At 38.1% G+C, this 16,398-nt stretch overlaps 1 protein-coding gene across 2 annotated transcripts in view; it reads left to right on the top strand.

The window, feature by feature from the left end:
- LOC100893834 overlaps nt 1-10,917 on the top strand; it is a 38,492-nt gene extending 27,575 nt beyond the window's left edge. Inside the window, exons 4-9 of one of the 2 annotated variants that reach the window (XR_972743.2) lie at nt 859-1,050; nt 1,668-1,799; nt 2,687-3,994; nt 5,463-6,206; nt 6,625-6,861; nt 6,914-10,917. Coding sequence is in view for 1 of the 2 variants with exons in the window: in XM_003726168.3 (XP_003726216.1) it covers nt 859-1,050; nt 1,668-1,799; nt 2,687-3,994; nt 5,463-6,206; nt 6,625-6,767 (2,519 nt within the window). In the remaining variant the exon portion in view is untranslated. Of the gene's footprint in view, nt 1-858; nt 1,051-1,667; nt 1,800-2,686; nt 3,995-5,462; nt 6,207-6,624 lie in introns of both variants that reach the window. The other variant, XM_003726168.3, reaches the window with a different exon arrangement.
- The last annotated feature ends 5,481 nt before the right edge of the window (nt 10,918-16,398 follow it).

Below are 16,398 nucleotides of genomic sequence, written 5' to 3'. Positions count from 1 at the left end.
TTCTTATGTTAATTGATAGCTGATTTGATGAGATAACCACCTGTCAGTGACCTTGCAGGGAGGTCTCATACCCCTGGCCAAACTAGTGCAGACAGGCTTTAAATTCTTTTTCATGGTTTGTTTGCTGTCTCACCTTGCTTTGTCTCTCTTTCTTGGTATCATACCTTGTTTACTACCTTTGTGTTCCTCCTTGTATGTTCCTCCATTGCTCCACTTCTCATTAATCATCACTTTCTGTTTCTTTCACCTCTTCCCAGTGTTAATTTCTCTCTCTCTCTTTCTTTCTCTTATGTCTCTCCTTCCCTCCCCTTCTCCCTTTTCTCTCTACATCTCTTTCTTCTGTCAATCATCTTCGTAATCACATTACAACTTTCTCCTTTGCCCTCGTCTCCCCCTCCTCTCTCACTTTTCTTTTGCTCATCTCCATACTCACATTATCTACGTTACCTTAACTCGATGTAAACAAGATGTCATTATCCTTCTCTTCATTCTTCTCATATTTATTAGAATTTTGGATTAGTTTGAAATTACCTGAATGGTGGTCCTTCTACTTTAATCTATCAGTTTTAGGATATTTATATGTATTTCAAACAGAAAAAGTAGGATTTTGGGAGTATTATATATTTGAACCTCGAGTCTCGAAATGCTAATCCATTTCAGCAGCCCCTAGTTGTACTATCCCAGGATATTGTCTTTAACTTCTATTTCATTCTTGAAATTAAAAAAAAACACCACTGCATGCAAGCAGTCTTCCCTTTTTCTAAAGTAACTATTTACGATCATCTATTTACCATCTACTGTCAGCTATATATATATATATAATTATAAAATTATTTATCATTAATTATTTCTGTGCAGCTGTTGAATTCAAGATCAGGGTATCGATTCCCAGCAAGGGTAAGCTGCCCTCGGGTCGAGCGGCTTTCTACTTCTACAATAACCACTTTGCCATCACGCCAGAAACTCCAACCAGACTTATTTGTGCCTGGAATCTAAAGCATGTCATCCGCTATGGAAGCTTTGAAGGGGGATTCGCCTTCTCAGTCAAAGGTGAGAGATGTAGACTTTTTACTTTAATACATCCAGCATTGCTCATTTCTAGATCTACTTGGGGAAGTCTATAGTTGTAAGAATAATTGGTAGGATAAAGGATCTTGTAGGCATGAACTAACTGGCGTATCTACCACTTAGAATTGAATGGATATAGATCATCAAGGTTTAATACTTCATATAAGCTAGTATACCTTGATTGCAAAAAGATATTTCACTTAATTATTTTGTCATTGGTTTAGCATTGACTATGCTTACTTAAAATGATTCTTGGAAACAATTATGTGTTTTTTCCCCTGGAGGTCAATAGTATTGTGTAAATCTGTGTAAACTACATGAGTTTTATGATCCCTATTTCAATGGTGAAGTGTTATTTATAGGAATCCTTGTTTATGAAATGTTGTTTACTGAAATCCATGTTAATTGAAGTGTGAAATTTCAGTTTAGGGAGTTCACCATGACTGTGTCTTTAAGAGAATCATAAGAAACACACACATTCCTTCGGCAAATTGTCAACGTCATGTTCTTTTGCTTAGATTATGAAACAATTTGTTAATCCTATGAAATTTGAACATCTTTACAATCATCCATTCTTGTCCTTTCTTTCCTCGTGCTAGTCCTCCACTCTGCAAAGAGCAGCAACCATCTTCTTCTTGTCGATGATCCGGAAATCATCAAGAATCATTTCGATGCTGCCACGCTCAAACACTTGCCAAGTCGATGGTCCACTCATTCCGAACCAAATCCAGGTACAGCAAAAATGTCTTATTTTGTTCTGTGTACTTATACGTGGGGAGGAGAGCAGTTCAGATCAACATTATATCCTACCTTCAATTTGCCTCTTTCACTTTATCACTTTTCTTGACAATAGTTTGCAATCACAAATCCTTTTTCCTGTTTTTCATCTAAAGGATTCCAGCAAGTATTTTCAATGCTAGATCAGATTTTCTTTTCTGCCTAAAGTGTTGACAAATTCTTTCCTCAATTCTTTGGTGCTTAGTTCATGTGAACACAAAATGGAGACATTGTGTGTTCCAAACAAGTTGTACATTCATCCTTTGCATGCCATTAGTGGCAAACTCCGCCCCCCCCAAAAAAAAAATCAAAAAAAAAAATCTTCACATTGAACAGCATGTTTGGCGGCAAAGAAGGTCTACCTTTTTGCTTCCGGAAACCAAAACGACTACCTCTATCATAAGATTGATAACCATGGAAGATATTTTTCCCCCATTTTATCAATGCAATCACTCGAAGTCAAAATTTACTGAAGATTATTTGTGATGACTGCCCCAAAACACAGCGACGTGAAAAGGGTTAATCCTGAGTCTTTGTCATAAACTGCCACTTTATGAGGGATAGTTTTCCAATTTGTTGATTGCTCAGATATTTTTTAGGGTTCTCTGTTGAACGTTGCCTCAGGGCACCTGGGCTCCTTCCCGCCTGAAGAACTATCTGACACTATTAACCTATTTTCACAAAACAGGAAATACCTGTGAACAAAGTTCTGAAAAGGTGCAAGCTTGTGTTTTCCTTTCATCCTAAGTTTCATATACTCTTGTTTTATTGTGTATGGGGACATGTTTTGACAATGATATTAATCTGTTTTCATGTTTATTTCCTTTTCTTTAATTTTCAGCAAATCGTGATGAAGAGCAAGGCACGCTCGCTGCCGAGAGGCAAAGGTTACTCAATGCAAATGCCAAAGACATTAGATATGCTTCAGAACAAAGGGGGGAGCATGAAAGAACGATGGAAAGAATTTTGGAAAGAACGATGGAGAGTAAAGAAAATGAAGAACCGCATGAAGGAGATGCTCTTATGTCTGGAGCAGACCTGAATAGAAATATGCAGTTTCATTCAGATTTGAGAATGTCCAGAGAAGTAATTGAATTGTCAGATATGGGAATGCGAGAGAGCCAGTCGTGGACAAGTGTGGATAGAAGTGTGGAGGGAAGCTCTCAAAGTAGGACAGAAGGAAACTCGAGAAGTAATCTGTCGGGAGAGGAGACTGCGTTTGAGCATGAAATGTTGCTTTGTCCGCAAAAGAACACTCCCATCAGGGAGCAGGAATATGAAGTGATGGCTTCCTTTGATCATTATCGATCATCGATTCATGAGGACGTGGACAGTGGGAGGCCCTGTCAACATCGAAGTCACCTCGAAGGCAACAAAGAGACTCATTCGACGAGTCACAGTAGAAGCCATCGAGGAGGAGGAGGTACGGGTGGAAGCCAGAGATGTATCGAGGATCTTTGCAACACGGGCAGATTCAAACTGCCCCATGCAGCGACTCCGGATGAAAGAGAGTATGTCAACTTGCCAAGTCCGAAAAGGACACTCTCCAATACACTTCCCGCTTGTAGAAGCAAAAGGAGCACGCAAGTGCTTCTTACCTTGCCAAAACCTGAAACCTTGGAAAGCTTTAATTATTCGCCACCTTCTTCCCCTCCACCCCCTCCTCCTGTCCATAAACGAACACACAGCAGCTTCACTTCTCTGAAGGAGACTAGCATCCATGTAGGATTGTATCCAAGTTTAGATTTCACCGGGGACCCCTTTGGATCACTTCCAGAAGATACAAACATTCTTGTTCCTATTCCGTTTGACCACGCCACTCTAGTGAAACCCGTAGGTCCAATAGCAAGGTTAAAAAGGAACTCCCAGGACAGTGAGACTTCATCTTACATAGCCAGTGGATCGGACTATGACAGTTCTCATTACTCCAGTGCAGCAAGCTCGCGACACAACAGCTTCGATCGCGACACCTTCCTACTGAAGCCTCCTCCCGTGCCGCTCAAGTCGGCCAACCTGCGACTGCCATCCATCGAAACGCTACTGTCCAATCACCCTGAAAACTTCAGCAGTGAGAGACTGAAGATTGCTGGACTATCAAGAACTTCATCACCTTTGCAAGACAACCTGCCACCTATCCCACCAAAACCAGGTACAGTGAAATCTCTATCTAAATACTACTCAAGGGAAACAAGAATCAATGTCTTTATAAGCAGGTGGTCTTTATAGACAGGTTGCCCTAGTACAATGAAATCTGGATATAAAGACTGCTCAAGGGAAACGAGAATTTGTTTAGAAGTTAGGGTGACCAGGGAGCTAAAATCAAGAATATCTTTTGGTATTACAAAATAATTTTTGAAAGCATCACTATTTGCTCATTCAGTCGAAGAAAAATGGTTACTTATATGGCAGAGGGGAGATTCATCTTAATGAACAAAAAAATTGATTCCACACACCAATCAATTTTCCTGTTGGTGACTAGGGTACGCTATTGTTACCCTATTCTATCACCATGCAAAATGTTTAATGGCTGAATAACTTTGTGACAAAGAAGAAAACAAAATCTCTCTTTGATCATCGCGACCCTTTTATACCAATTTATAGATGTCCTGAAATATTGCACTAAACAAATTTTGTTTTTACACCTCATTAACTTGTCTGCCAAAGATAAGATTATTTCCCAGACGACTTGCCTTACAGAAATGTATTCGAAGCAGCAGTTGATCATTTACATGTACTTATCTACTATATCGTATACGCCTGTATGTTCTACCAAATTGTGAGATTAATCAGTTCATGATTTACATGTGTTTAGCATATACATGGAAGTTTATGGTCCTATTACTAAATACAAGTAAAATGATCCACAAATTATTGGTACAAATCAGTTGAATGTTTACTGTTGGGCAATTCCACGGTAACGGAAGGACACTCAGACAAGATTTTTGAACTTCAGGTTCATACTAAAAGAACTGTTTTATTAGTATAAGATGTGAAACAGTACAGATATAATACCTATATAAGTGCCTTTAATTCTCCCCCAAAAAATTGTCATTATAGTTAAGTAGTTTAAGAATGTGCATATTAATTATCTCGGTAACGGAAGGACATAAAAATGGACATGGTTTTTCCAGTTAATTAGTGTTTATCCAAACTTTGTGAAGTTGATGAAGCTTTCCACTTGACTGAAACACATTTTGTTCCCCATAGTTTAATACATACTAATAAAACATTTCTTTTAGTATGAACCTGAAGTTCAAAAATCTTGTCTGAGTGTCCTTCCGTTACCGTGGAATTGCCCTGTTTTGCTCATAGACTACATACCATCTATTCTACAAACAGAGGGCAATAACTCCTTTTCTTTATTTAAACAATGATGATGTTCTTATTATGTCTTATAATCCACAAGTTATTGGTACAAATCCGTTCAATGTTTACTATTTGGCTCATAGACTACATCTATGTTAACAATCTATTATACAGACAGAGGGTAACAACTCCTTTCCTTAATCTAAAAACTGATGATGTTCTTATTATGTGCAAATTTGGCTATTTTTCAATTTTTTGAACTGCAATTTCATCTAATAATTACAACTCTTGCCATTTTTTATATTTTTTAGATCATCTTCGTGGTAGACCACTCCCTAGAGGTCCACCATCACCGATCAGTCCGACTGGGTGCCCACCTTTCCTTCCTCCCAGAAAGCGATGCAATACTGTTCCTTCTTTCACAACCGAAGAGGGCGACACTGAATGGGTGGAGTTGCCAGACGAGAAAGATGAAGGTTACCTCATCATGAAGCCTGCCTACGACAACAAGCTCAAATCCATGCACACAAGAAGCAAGAGTGTACCGGACGAGGAAACGGCTCACTCCCAAACCTTGCCACTAACGCAAAGATCCTGGCAGATGCCTTCTCCAAGGATGCAGTCTCCAGGAACGCCAACCTTCTCAGAACCCTGCAGCCCCATCATGGAGTTCATCCCCCAGAGTCCTATCCACAATGCGGGAGACATGAGGATACAAACATTGAAGCGGTCGGCCACCATTGGTGGGTTTGGGCGCCGCGCGGTGCGGTCTCCGAGCTTCCTTGCAGGACGGCGACCTAGCCTGCTGAGGGGTTCCCGACAGAGGAGGTCATTGAGCTCTGATCCTGGCAACAGCCACAGGACATCGGACATCTCGCTGAACAGTGCACCAATGCCGAGGAGGAGAAGGAGCGATAAATATGGGTCTCTGGATATCAGGTCCATGAGTCTACTGAACACCAGGCTTGAGGACTTCAAGGATGAGTGCCAAGAGGTTCCTCCCTCGCCATCCAACACCACAGCCTTCTATCCTGATGACTTCCAACATCTCAAAGGTAAGGCAACACCAAAACTCCTAATTCTACATGTATTTTGTATGAAAGATTTGCATGGTGGGGAAATTCAGTCAGTAGAAAGAATATTCGGTTTTTAAAAGTCAGTAGATTTAATAAAACTAAAGTAAAGATATATATCTTATCTTTGGATTTCAAAGGATAAATTTAGATAAACAAATGATAATTAAAGTGTAGTTTTCAAATTGAATAAATGAATATTTATTAAAAAAGAACTACCACAAAATGAAGAAGAAAAGGATCGCTAAAACTAAAACCTTACTATAAAACTGCGGTTTTCTTTTACTATGACTAATGTCAAAATGAAAGTTATACTATATAACTTATGTATTTTATAACGTTTATAGCTACCTTGCATTCCATAAGTTCCATAACATGGTTCTTTGATCTTTTCTTACAGACGAGCTGGACAAGTTTGCTGGTCCCCTTTCTCTGTCACCTCCAAGCTCGGTGAACAGTCCTTCAAGGAGCCCCCCTCTGACACCTGCTTTCAGTGAGGAGAGTATCCATGATGAGCCAGACCAGATGCACAGTCTTCCGTGAGGATATTGTCTGAAGACATCACTGAAGGAATTGTCTGAAGTTATCCTCCGAAGACGTTGTCTGAAGACATCATCCAAAGACGTTGTCTGAAGACATCATACAAAGATGTTGTCTGAAGACATCATCCAAAGACGTTGTCTGAAGACGTCATATGAATACATCTTGTGAAGGCATCATCTGGAAGTGAGGATATTGTCTGAAAACATCACTGAAGGTATCCTCCGAAAAGGTTGTCTGAAGACATCATCCAAAGACGTTGTCTTAAGACGTCATATGAATACATCTTCTGAAGGCATCATCTGGAAGCATCATCTGAAGGAAACCTAGGAGGTATCATCTCAGGACATCCTGATAAAGCCGTTGCAACATGATCCCGCCTGACTTTCCCTAGAGGGATTGTTGAAGTAACACCATGCAAGTTGCGCTCAAAGTAATCCCCTAGAGATTTGTCATACATAGGCTGTATGACTATGGATCTTGCGTGACGAAAAAGCTTGTCTTAATGCATTCATTGAGTCAGGAGTAGTGTATTCCAGCACTTAGATCGATGCTGCGAAATGTAGTCAAAAGTCTATTCCTGCTCAGTGACTTTAAAGATCTCGTTAGCATACCATAGAATAGGACTGATTAAGGATGGTCAACACATGATTTCACTCTCAGCTGCAGAGCTGGTTACTGTCTGGTTTAATTGGAAAAGGTTCTAGGATGTTCCATCTGCTGCCCTCGATCATCAGCAATGACCTCTGCTCACGTCAATTAGAGCGTATTGCATATGCTTCTGTATTGTCCGAGGATCACACACATACTCGGGCACTCTAATTATTCACAGGATCGGCCGAAATTGCAAAGCAAGCAAAAGAGTAGGTCAAGACACAGCTCTGCATTTGTATGGAAGACACCATAAGTGTATACATGTACCAAATGAGAAATCTTATTCAGTGAACTTTTGTTTGACATCCATCTATTCTTCCGGGATTTCAAACATCACCAAAGAGTCGCTGTATGTTGGTCCCAAGCATCAATTTAGAATATTTGGTACAAATTTAGGTTGACAGTATTATATCTGCTGCAGAAAATAATATCAGGAGCTTCCTTTCCTTGATCTTCAGCTGACAATTAATGATACCTATGAATATTCCATGTAGAAGCTTTGCATGTATCCATGGAAACGTCTGTTACTTTGCAAGGGTACCACAGAATTGGTAATGTTGACACAGATTTTCAGCTGCATGTTGTCTATCTCTCAGCTGTAATTCATATACAGTGATTTGTCATGTTATGATTGGTCACATTTTAGCTTGAAGATTTGTTTCAATAAGTGTTCTTTTTCTTTTTTCTTTCTATTTTCTTTCTTTCTTCCTCCATTTACATGTACTTCCTTTCTTTTTTCTCTCCATCTTTCTTTCTCTCTTTCAGAAACGAAAAGTTGTGACAGAGGTTTCCATTCCATGAAGCTATAACTCTTCACTGGGGGAGGGGTATATTTCGCCAGATGTTATTTTTTTTCCTTTTTTCTAATGGCACCTTTAGCAAGAAAAGAATATAAATTGTATACCTTTATTCCTTACATTCTGAATTCTCTGACGAACCTCGAAGTCCAAGTATTTCATTCACCGTAGAAAAATCTGTTCTGAAAAAGCACCTTTAATTGCCTAGCTATTACACTGCCATTAATATTTATGTTGTATTGAAAACTAGCATTTGTATTCTCACAACCTTTCTATCTGAAATCCTGCCTAGAATTACAGTCATACATAGTTATTTTTAAAACTTGAAGAGACACCAGTTTTAAAATGTATCAACTGTTAAGATTAACCAGATAATGAAAGATCTCTTTACGTATCATTTGATGATTTAAGTCCACAATATATATATATAAACATCCATTAAAGGCATCTGTGAACCATTATGAGTTACATGTAGTATGCTTTCCAAATTTCCCAATATTGTGTTGTAATGCAAAAGATCAATTTTTTAATGTTCAAAGTGAGAGATATTCCTTGAATCATTGTGGGGTTTTGATGTCCCTCAATTTAAGTATTTATCTATCTGTTTGTACATAAACATGACTACTAGCTTGCCAAATGTCTGTATTCAGTTTAAGTTACATTATTAATAATATTAGCACGCAAGTCCAATGTGAGAGTATGTGTTTTTTTATTTTAATGTGAATCCATTTTCAGTGGAAGTTTCATTCTCTTTTTGATTGGACAGTTTTGTATCTTTAAAAGGGAACTAAAATATATTGTTCCAATTATTGAAACTAAGGAGAAACTTCCTTCTGGCAATTCAAGCTACCAGTCTATTTTTTTTTTAATTAAATGAAGAATATTGAGAGAGAAAATGGATATTCTTTAAATTATGCATCAAGGCTTGGAATATTATTAACTAGATATTTAGTTTTAACATTTGAGCTAGTTTCATGTACAAAAGGATTAAATTATTTGAAGTACTATTTTTGTTATTATACTTAACCGGAGCAGTTCACATCTTGTAATGTTATCCCAAGTACAGCATCATTACCCTTGATCAGTGTAAGCAGGAGGACATTTCACATATGGTGATCCTTTTACATCTTCATAATTCCATGACTTATAACAAAAATTATACCATTATCTTGCATGTATCCTTGATTTTATAAAAAAACGTTTTAAGACCCCCTATTTGTCAGGTACGTGCACACACAAAAAATCACTAGGGTCCTGTTTATATTCATAGGATCATAAGTATTAACTTTCTATGCAGACAATATTTTGATACATAAGTGATTATAGAGTGATTTTTAAAGTTTTTATTGCTACGTGTAATCAGGGAGGTACCCTAGTGGTGTAATTGAAGCATTCTATTTTTATATTCAAGTAATCGTGAAATAAATGGAGTGGTTATATTTCTGATACTAATGAAAATCATGTAGAATCTAGTCATGAGAAAATCAATACCAGTTTGAAATTCAGATGAAAATATGCATTATGATAAATTGTGCTCTTATTTTTCGTTACTACTTGTATGTGACTTGTAGCTCCAAGATATAAATGAAACCATTTTAATTACTCCTTTTATTTGATTAAAATATTAATATTTATGGGAATGCAGGGCAGGCAACAATGTAATTCTAAATACATTTGTACATGTATTTTTTTGATGCATTTCTGTGAAATACACAATTTTTTATCTGCAAAGACATATTAAAGTATACCATCAACATTTCTTTAATAATATTGAAGTTGGTTTTTTTAATATGATTTGTGTAATGTCTGAACATTTTAAGTAACATAGTGAAAAGTTTTACTTTCATCTCTGTCCTTTTTTATTTTGGTCTCTCTTTCTCTCTCTGCCCCCCTCCTTTCTATCTCTCTCTCATTTATCTCTGTTCACTCTTCATTCCTAAACTGTGACTGCTAATATATAAACAGTTGGAAATTTGAATTCATACATTTGCGGTTATGAATGTGGTCGACATACAAATTTTATTGATAACTTGATGTAAGGTGAAACCAAATTCATGTGGAAATTCATCAAAAGAGATGTTTTTAAGATCAAGTTGTAGTTTTATTTGTGTGCTTTGAAGAAGAAAAAATGCGTTCCTGTCTTTCAAACTGCCTTGTAGCAAATCTTGCAACCACTGGCAACGACATACAATGTATATCTGATGAATACCAAATTGCCTTCTTCTTTTCCAATATCAAGATCAAAATAAGTATGTACTCTGAATTCTCAGAGTAAAAAATGTGCATCATCTGCAAACTAGCTGCCAAAGAGGTCACAATTCTTCTTTTTCAAAAGCTACATTTTTTAAAACGTTTCATCTGCAATAATCAATGCTTGTATTCTTCTCATTATTTATTATTCGATTTCGAGTACAACTGTACAGGTATATTGTTTTGCACACAGTGATTTTTATAACTGTCTGTAAATCTAGCTGCCTTTTTTTAAATGCAAAATCTTTATGCAATTTTTGTAATGAAAATGTGATTTCCTGACTATATTCAGGCTGTACAATACTACTTCTGTATAATTTTGCTCACGCACGAGAGATAAAGAGCATAGTGATATGTTTTGTGTATATTTTGCAACACTTTTTTGTATTCTGTCCATTTTGTACTTCAAAGAAAGCCGAAAGAGATTTGCAAATAAAACTCTAAAAAGAAAACTTGAAGAAATGACTTTAATGTTCTTTATTTGTGTTGGAAGTGTTTGATGTATGTCGCGGTGGTTATACTGGCCCGTGTGTGAATAAGAGTTTTATAGATTAAGTTCTGGGCCCCGTCTTATGAACACTAGTTCGATTGATCCAACAGCGTCCTGGTCACACGATTGCATTAAGAAAGAAACAGAGTGGAAGTGATCGGAAAAGTTGATCATGTATTACATAAGTATTGGTATATCCTGCGAGGTATTGGAATCGAAAAAAGAAATTGGGTGAGTCTTCCAAGGTGGCACATGCACTCTATACAGAAATGCATATATATATATATATAGGACTTCAAATATGTGGCATGACAGTTGTGTTCCACAAATTTTAACTGTTACTTTTTCAATCATATAGTGATACTTTTTCCTCCTGAAACCATTAATTCAATTAAATCACTATATATGACGGTGGGAAATTATATCAGAAGACGGGATTAAAAAGGCACTTCTGGCAGCTGTAAATGACCTCCATCAAAATTAAAATAACGGATTCATAAGGGAGATTCCAAATTCCTCCAATTTTTACTTGACATTCTCCAATGTTTTAGCTTTGTGTTGCGTGTTTCATGATCCCACTTGACCTGCTTGTTAATGTAAAGCTTTGACTGCCGCAGTCCAGACTGTAAAGCTAGAATTGTTTGGGCCATCGGTGAAGGGAACTGTAGGTGTGTCGTAGCTCCGTAAAGGTAGGATTTTTGCTGTACGGTCTATCGGCAGAGGAAGGAGAGCTAGGATTGTTTGGGCCATCAGTGAAGGGAGAACTGTAGGTGTGTCGTAGCTCCGTAAAGGTAGGATTGTTGTACGGTCTATCAGCAGAGGATGGAAAGCTAGGATTGTTTGGGCCATCGGTGAAGGGAACCTGTAGGGGTGTTGTAGCCCCGTAAAGGTAGGATTGTTGTTGTACGGTCTATCGACAGAGGGAGGAAAGCTAGAATAATTGTTGGGGCCATCGGTGAAGGGAACTGTCAGTGTGTTGCAGCTCTGTAAAGGTAGGATTGTTGCTGTACGATCTATCGGCAGAGGAAGGAAAGCTAGGATTGTTTGGGCCATCGGTGAAGGGAACCTGTAGGGGTGTTGTAGCTCCGTAAAGGTAGGATTGTTGCTGTACGATCTATCGGCAGAGGGAGGAAAGCTAGAATTGTTGGGGCCATCGGTGAAGGGAACTGTAGGTATGTTGTAGCTCCTTAAAGGTAGGATTGTTGCTGTACGATCTATCGGCAGAGGAAGGAGAGCTAGGATTCTTTTGGCCATCGGTGAAGGGAGAACTGTAGATGTGTTGTAGCCCCGTAAAGGTAGGATTGTTGCTGTACGATCTATCGGCAGAGGAAGGAAAGCTAGGACTCTTTTGGCCATCGGTGAAGGGAGAACTGTAGATGTGTTGTAGCCCCGTAAAGGTAGGATTGTTGCTGTACGATCTATCGGCAGAGGAAGGAAAGCTAGGATTCTTTTGGCCATCGGTGAAGGGAGAACTGTCGATGTGTTGTAGCTCTGTAAAGGTAGGATTGTTGCTGTACGATCTATCGGCAGAGGAAGGAAAGCTAGGATTCTTTTGGCCATCGGTGAAGGGAGAACTGTAGATGTGTTGTAGCCTCGTAAAGGTAGGATTGTTGCTGTACGATCCATCGGCAGAGGAAGGAAGCTAGAATTCTTTGGGCAATCGGTGAAGGTAGAACTGTAGGTGTGTTGTAGCCAATAGCCATGTTAAGGTAGGATTGTTGCTGTATGGTTTATCAGCAGAGGAAGGAAATCTAGGATTATTTGGGCCATCAGTGAAGGGAGAACTGTAGGTGTGTTGTAGCTCCGTAAAGGTAGGCTTGTTGCTGTACGTTCTATCAGCAGAGGAGGGAAAGCTAGGATTGTTTGGGCTATCAGTGGAGGCAGAACTGTACGTGTGTCGTAGCTCCATGGTAGGATTGTTGCTGTATGGTCTATTAAGAGAGTTGCAGAACAGTCGAGGGGTAAAATCGTATGTGACATTGCTCCAAGGAAAGGCTTGTTCCTTAGAGTCAGCTTGGGGCGGCGTCCATCGATTATCCTGATGATGAGTGCCTTCCAACAAGCGGTTATTTAGGTTGAACCCTCTTTGGGACATGGCATACTCCGACTCTTGAGGCACAGGATGCTGCCTGTCTTGAGGTACATACTGAGCTCTTCTGGCCCTCCCGTCCACTTCTCTTTTCCTCTTCTTCGCCTCTTTTTCCCTCTTTTTCGCCTCTCGGCACTGCTCCTGTGCTTCTTTTAACACCCGAACTACATTCCTTATTTTTTCATTCAATGCAAATTGAACTTCCTGTCTTTTTTGTTTTCTTGTTTTTTTCTTCATCACTTTCTTCTGTTCCTTTGACATTGAATCAGTCACTTCCTTAGGAATGGGTGCTGCTTTCTCTTTATTTTTCAGAATTGCTGCTTTGAATTCTCTCTTCACCGCTCTCATAGCTAATTGTGCTGAATACTTTAATCCCTTTGCTTTGGCGAGGTCCTGTTTCACACTCATCATCTCCATATCTTGCGTTTTCCTTTCATCCGTGATTATGGCTGCTTCATCCTGCTTTGCCCAACATCTACCCTTCCTCCCACCGAAGAGACGTACCCTGGCAAACGTATGGACAGGGTTCAGAACCTTTTCCTTGCTAGTCTCTTCTTTCTTAATGCTGATGAATTCCTCCTTTTTTTTTAATGGGTTCTTCCTTTTTTACTCTTTCCTGTGAAAGCTTTGGAAGAAGAAAAGAAAAGAGAAGATAACAGCTTATGGTAACATCAGAAATGAAGCAAAATAAGTTACAAAGTTAAACACAGTTTATACTGAAATACTCAATTAGATGTAGAGAGTGCTTATCCAGCATCGTAATGTTCTCTAGCTGCTACATTGGGCAGTCTGATTATTTCCAGTTTGTATGGTATCTTTCAAAGATATATTTTTTTGATTAAAACCAATTTAGATGAAATAGCATTGTTACTATATTTGATTCCATAAAAAATGCTTGATACTTTGATCAAGCAACAACTTCACAATGGGGCTAAACCCAAGGATGTGATATTTACTTCATACTGAAATAATTAGACACAACTTCTGTACCACAGAGCCAGGATTAATTAGTAGACAAACAGCTCTCCATCACACACCATTTTTTGTTTGGCCCTCACATAGTCAAGTACGCATTTCACTAGGTAAAATATGTTTTGACTTCTACCTGACAAGAACAAAATGAAGCACCTTGGCATAGTGGTTCAAGCAGTGATCCTGGGAATGGAAAAACATCAGGATTACAATCAAGACGCACCCACCAATGCCCTTGAGGAACATACAGGATGCAACATAAATAAAACAAAAATATGATGTGCTTTGCTTTGAGGTTTTTGTTATAGCTTTTGCTACAGAAGTGGATAACGGTAATATTTCCTGCCCTTACCTTTCTTTTATTTGAGTGAGGCTGAGAATTTTTCTTTCTGATACTTGCTGTAGCTTCTTTCGCAACTGTTTTGGAACCCTTCTCTGTGACACCTGATAAATTTTCCTTTTTTATACATGTTGTAGCTTCTTCTGCGACTGTTGATGAACCCTTCTCTGTGACAACTGATGAATTCTCCTTTTTGATAATTGTTGTAGCTTCTTTTTTGATTTTTGTTGAATCTTCATCTCTGATACTTGTTGGTGTAATACCTGGGACACAAAATGAGGTTCACATTAAGAAAAACGTGGACCGAAACATACTTTTACTCGCTTAAAATGATAAAGATAGTAATAAAAATAATGTTAACAAAAATAATACATAGTTAAAAGCTCGTCCTAAAATTATTCATATCTTCTTCAAACGATCGTATCTAAACAATCAACATTAGCTTACAATCATTTTTCTCTGATACAATTAAGTGCAGCATGAATTGAGATACAATAGAGCTTTAAAACCAGTTGTAAATTGATTTTAATGGTCCATCGCACAGGATATGTAATGTAATGACTCTGGTGTCATTCTAAGCAGTAAAAAGACTTAAATATGATCAAGAGGGAATAACCAAGGAATAAGTGATGCTATCTCCCCCCCCCCCCCCCCCCCACAAAAAAAAACTGATTTCAAATCCTTTCTAACTAATATTACCCTATCCATGAATAACAACTTGATTCCAAAGCTTTTATTCTGTTGACTTCTGAACTCTCTCATTCCCTTAGACTTAGTTTGATTTATTTTCTTCTGCATTTTATACAAAATATGAACAAAGTTAAGTAACAAAGAAAAACGTTTAGAAAACACTAAAAAGTACTTTCTGACAATGAATCATAAATAAGCAAATATACATAACAATTATCATAGGAAAAAAAAAGATACAATTATTACAATATCCAGTTGTAAAGAGAGGAGAATCTAGCGCTTGTAAAGACTAGATATTGTGGAAGCTTACTCATGTGTTGAGAATGTTTACTTGATGTTGGTGGCAAAGTGATATGCACCCTTTCTCTCACTGCACGAATACATTATATCCCTCCTCTTCCTCCCATACCACCTTCCTCTTTCTATTCCTCAATCGTTTTATCATTATACCCCCCCCCCCCCTATTCCGCCACAATAATGTTTAAAGCAGGGCTCCCACTTAGCCGAGTTGGAGCCTTGAGTTATGGCGAGCTGGCGCGATCTTATGGCAAGCAGTTTTATCATTAAAACATATTTCTTGATATCACGAATTCAATTCTTGATATCACGAAATCGAATTCCTGAAATCACGAAATCGAATTCTTGATATTAATAATTACCATTGCTTTGCACCATAAAATTATTTCTTGATAACAAGAATTGATTTATTAATATCAACAAATAATAAAACGGCTTGCCATAAGATCGCGCCAGCTCGCCACAACTGGAGGTTCCAACTCGGCTAAGTGGGAGCCCTGCTTTAGAGTATTAAAGATCAAGTCGAGTTCTTGGTCCCGTCTTATAAACAATTGTGGTCCCCAAATTTTAACTGTTACTTTTTCAATCATATAGTTGTATCTATTTTAATACGAGGTCATTAATAGAGCCATACTCTCTTGGGGACAGGGGGAATACTCTTCCACACTAACCGCAAAATGATGAAGAAGAAGAAAAAACGCAAATTATGTTTCACCTCTTTTCTCAGGACTCGACCTTCTCTAAAAGGGAATACCCACCTTGATAGCAAACTACTTTAGAGGAGAGCAGGAAATCAGAGAAGTAGACTGGTGAAAGTTTGAATGAAATTGAACAAAAAATGAGAAAGTTATGAATTGATTAAAGTCGTAATCACTAGTACACTTCTGCTGTGAAGTTTAAATGCGGCAAAATATAATTAGACATGTATATATTTGACATTTGAATTAGTTCCTAGATAAATAACAGCCACCTATCATCAATTCACAAAGCTTCATGCCGCAAAATGTTGGGTTGTTATAGTATCCTCTCTAGCTCTCTCCATCTTTCTTCCTGTC

The sequence above is a fragment of the Strongylocentrotus purpuratus genome, unplaced genomic scaffold (assembly GCF_000002235.5).
Source record: "Strongylocentrotus purpuratus isolate Spur 01 unplaced genomic scaffold, Spur_5.0 spur5_scaffold_10, whole genome shotgun sequence".
In the NCBI taxonomy this organism is placed as follows: domain Eukaryota; kingdom Metazoa; phylum Echinodermata; class Echinoidea; order Camarodonta; family Strongylocentrotidae; genus Strongylocentrotus; species Strongylocentrotus purpuratus.
This window is presented reverse-complemented; position numbering and strand designations above follow the sequence as displayed.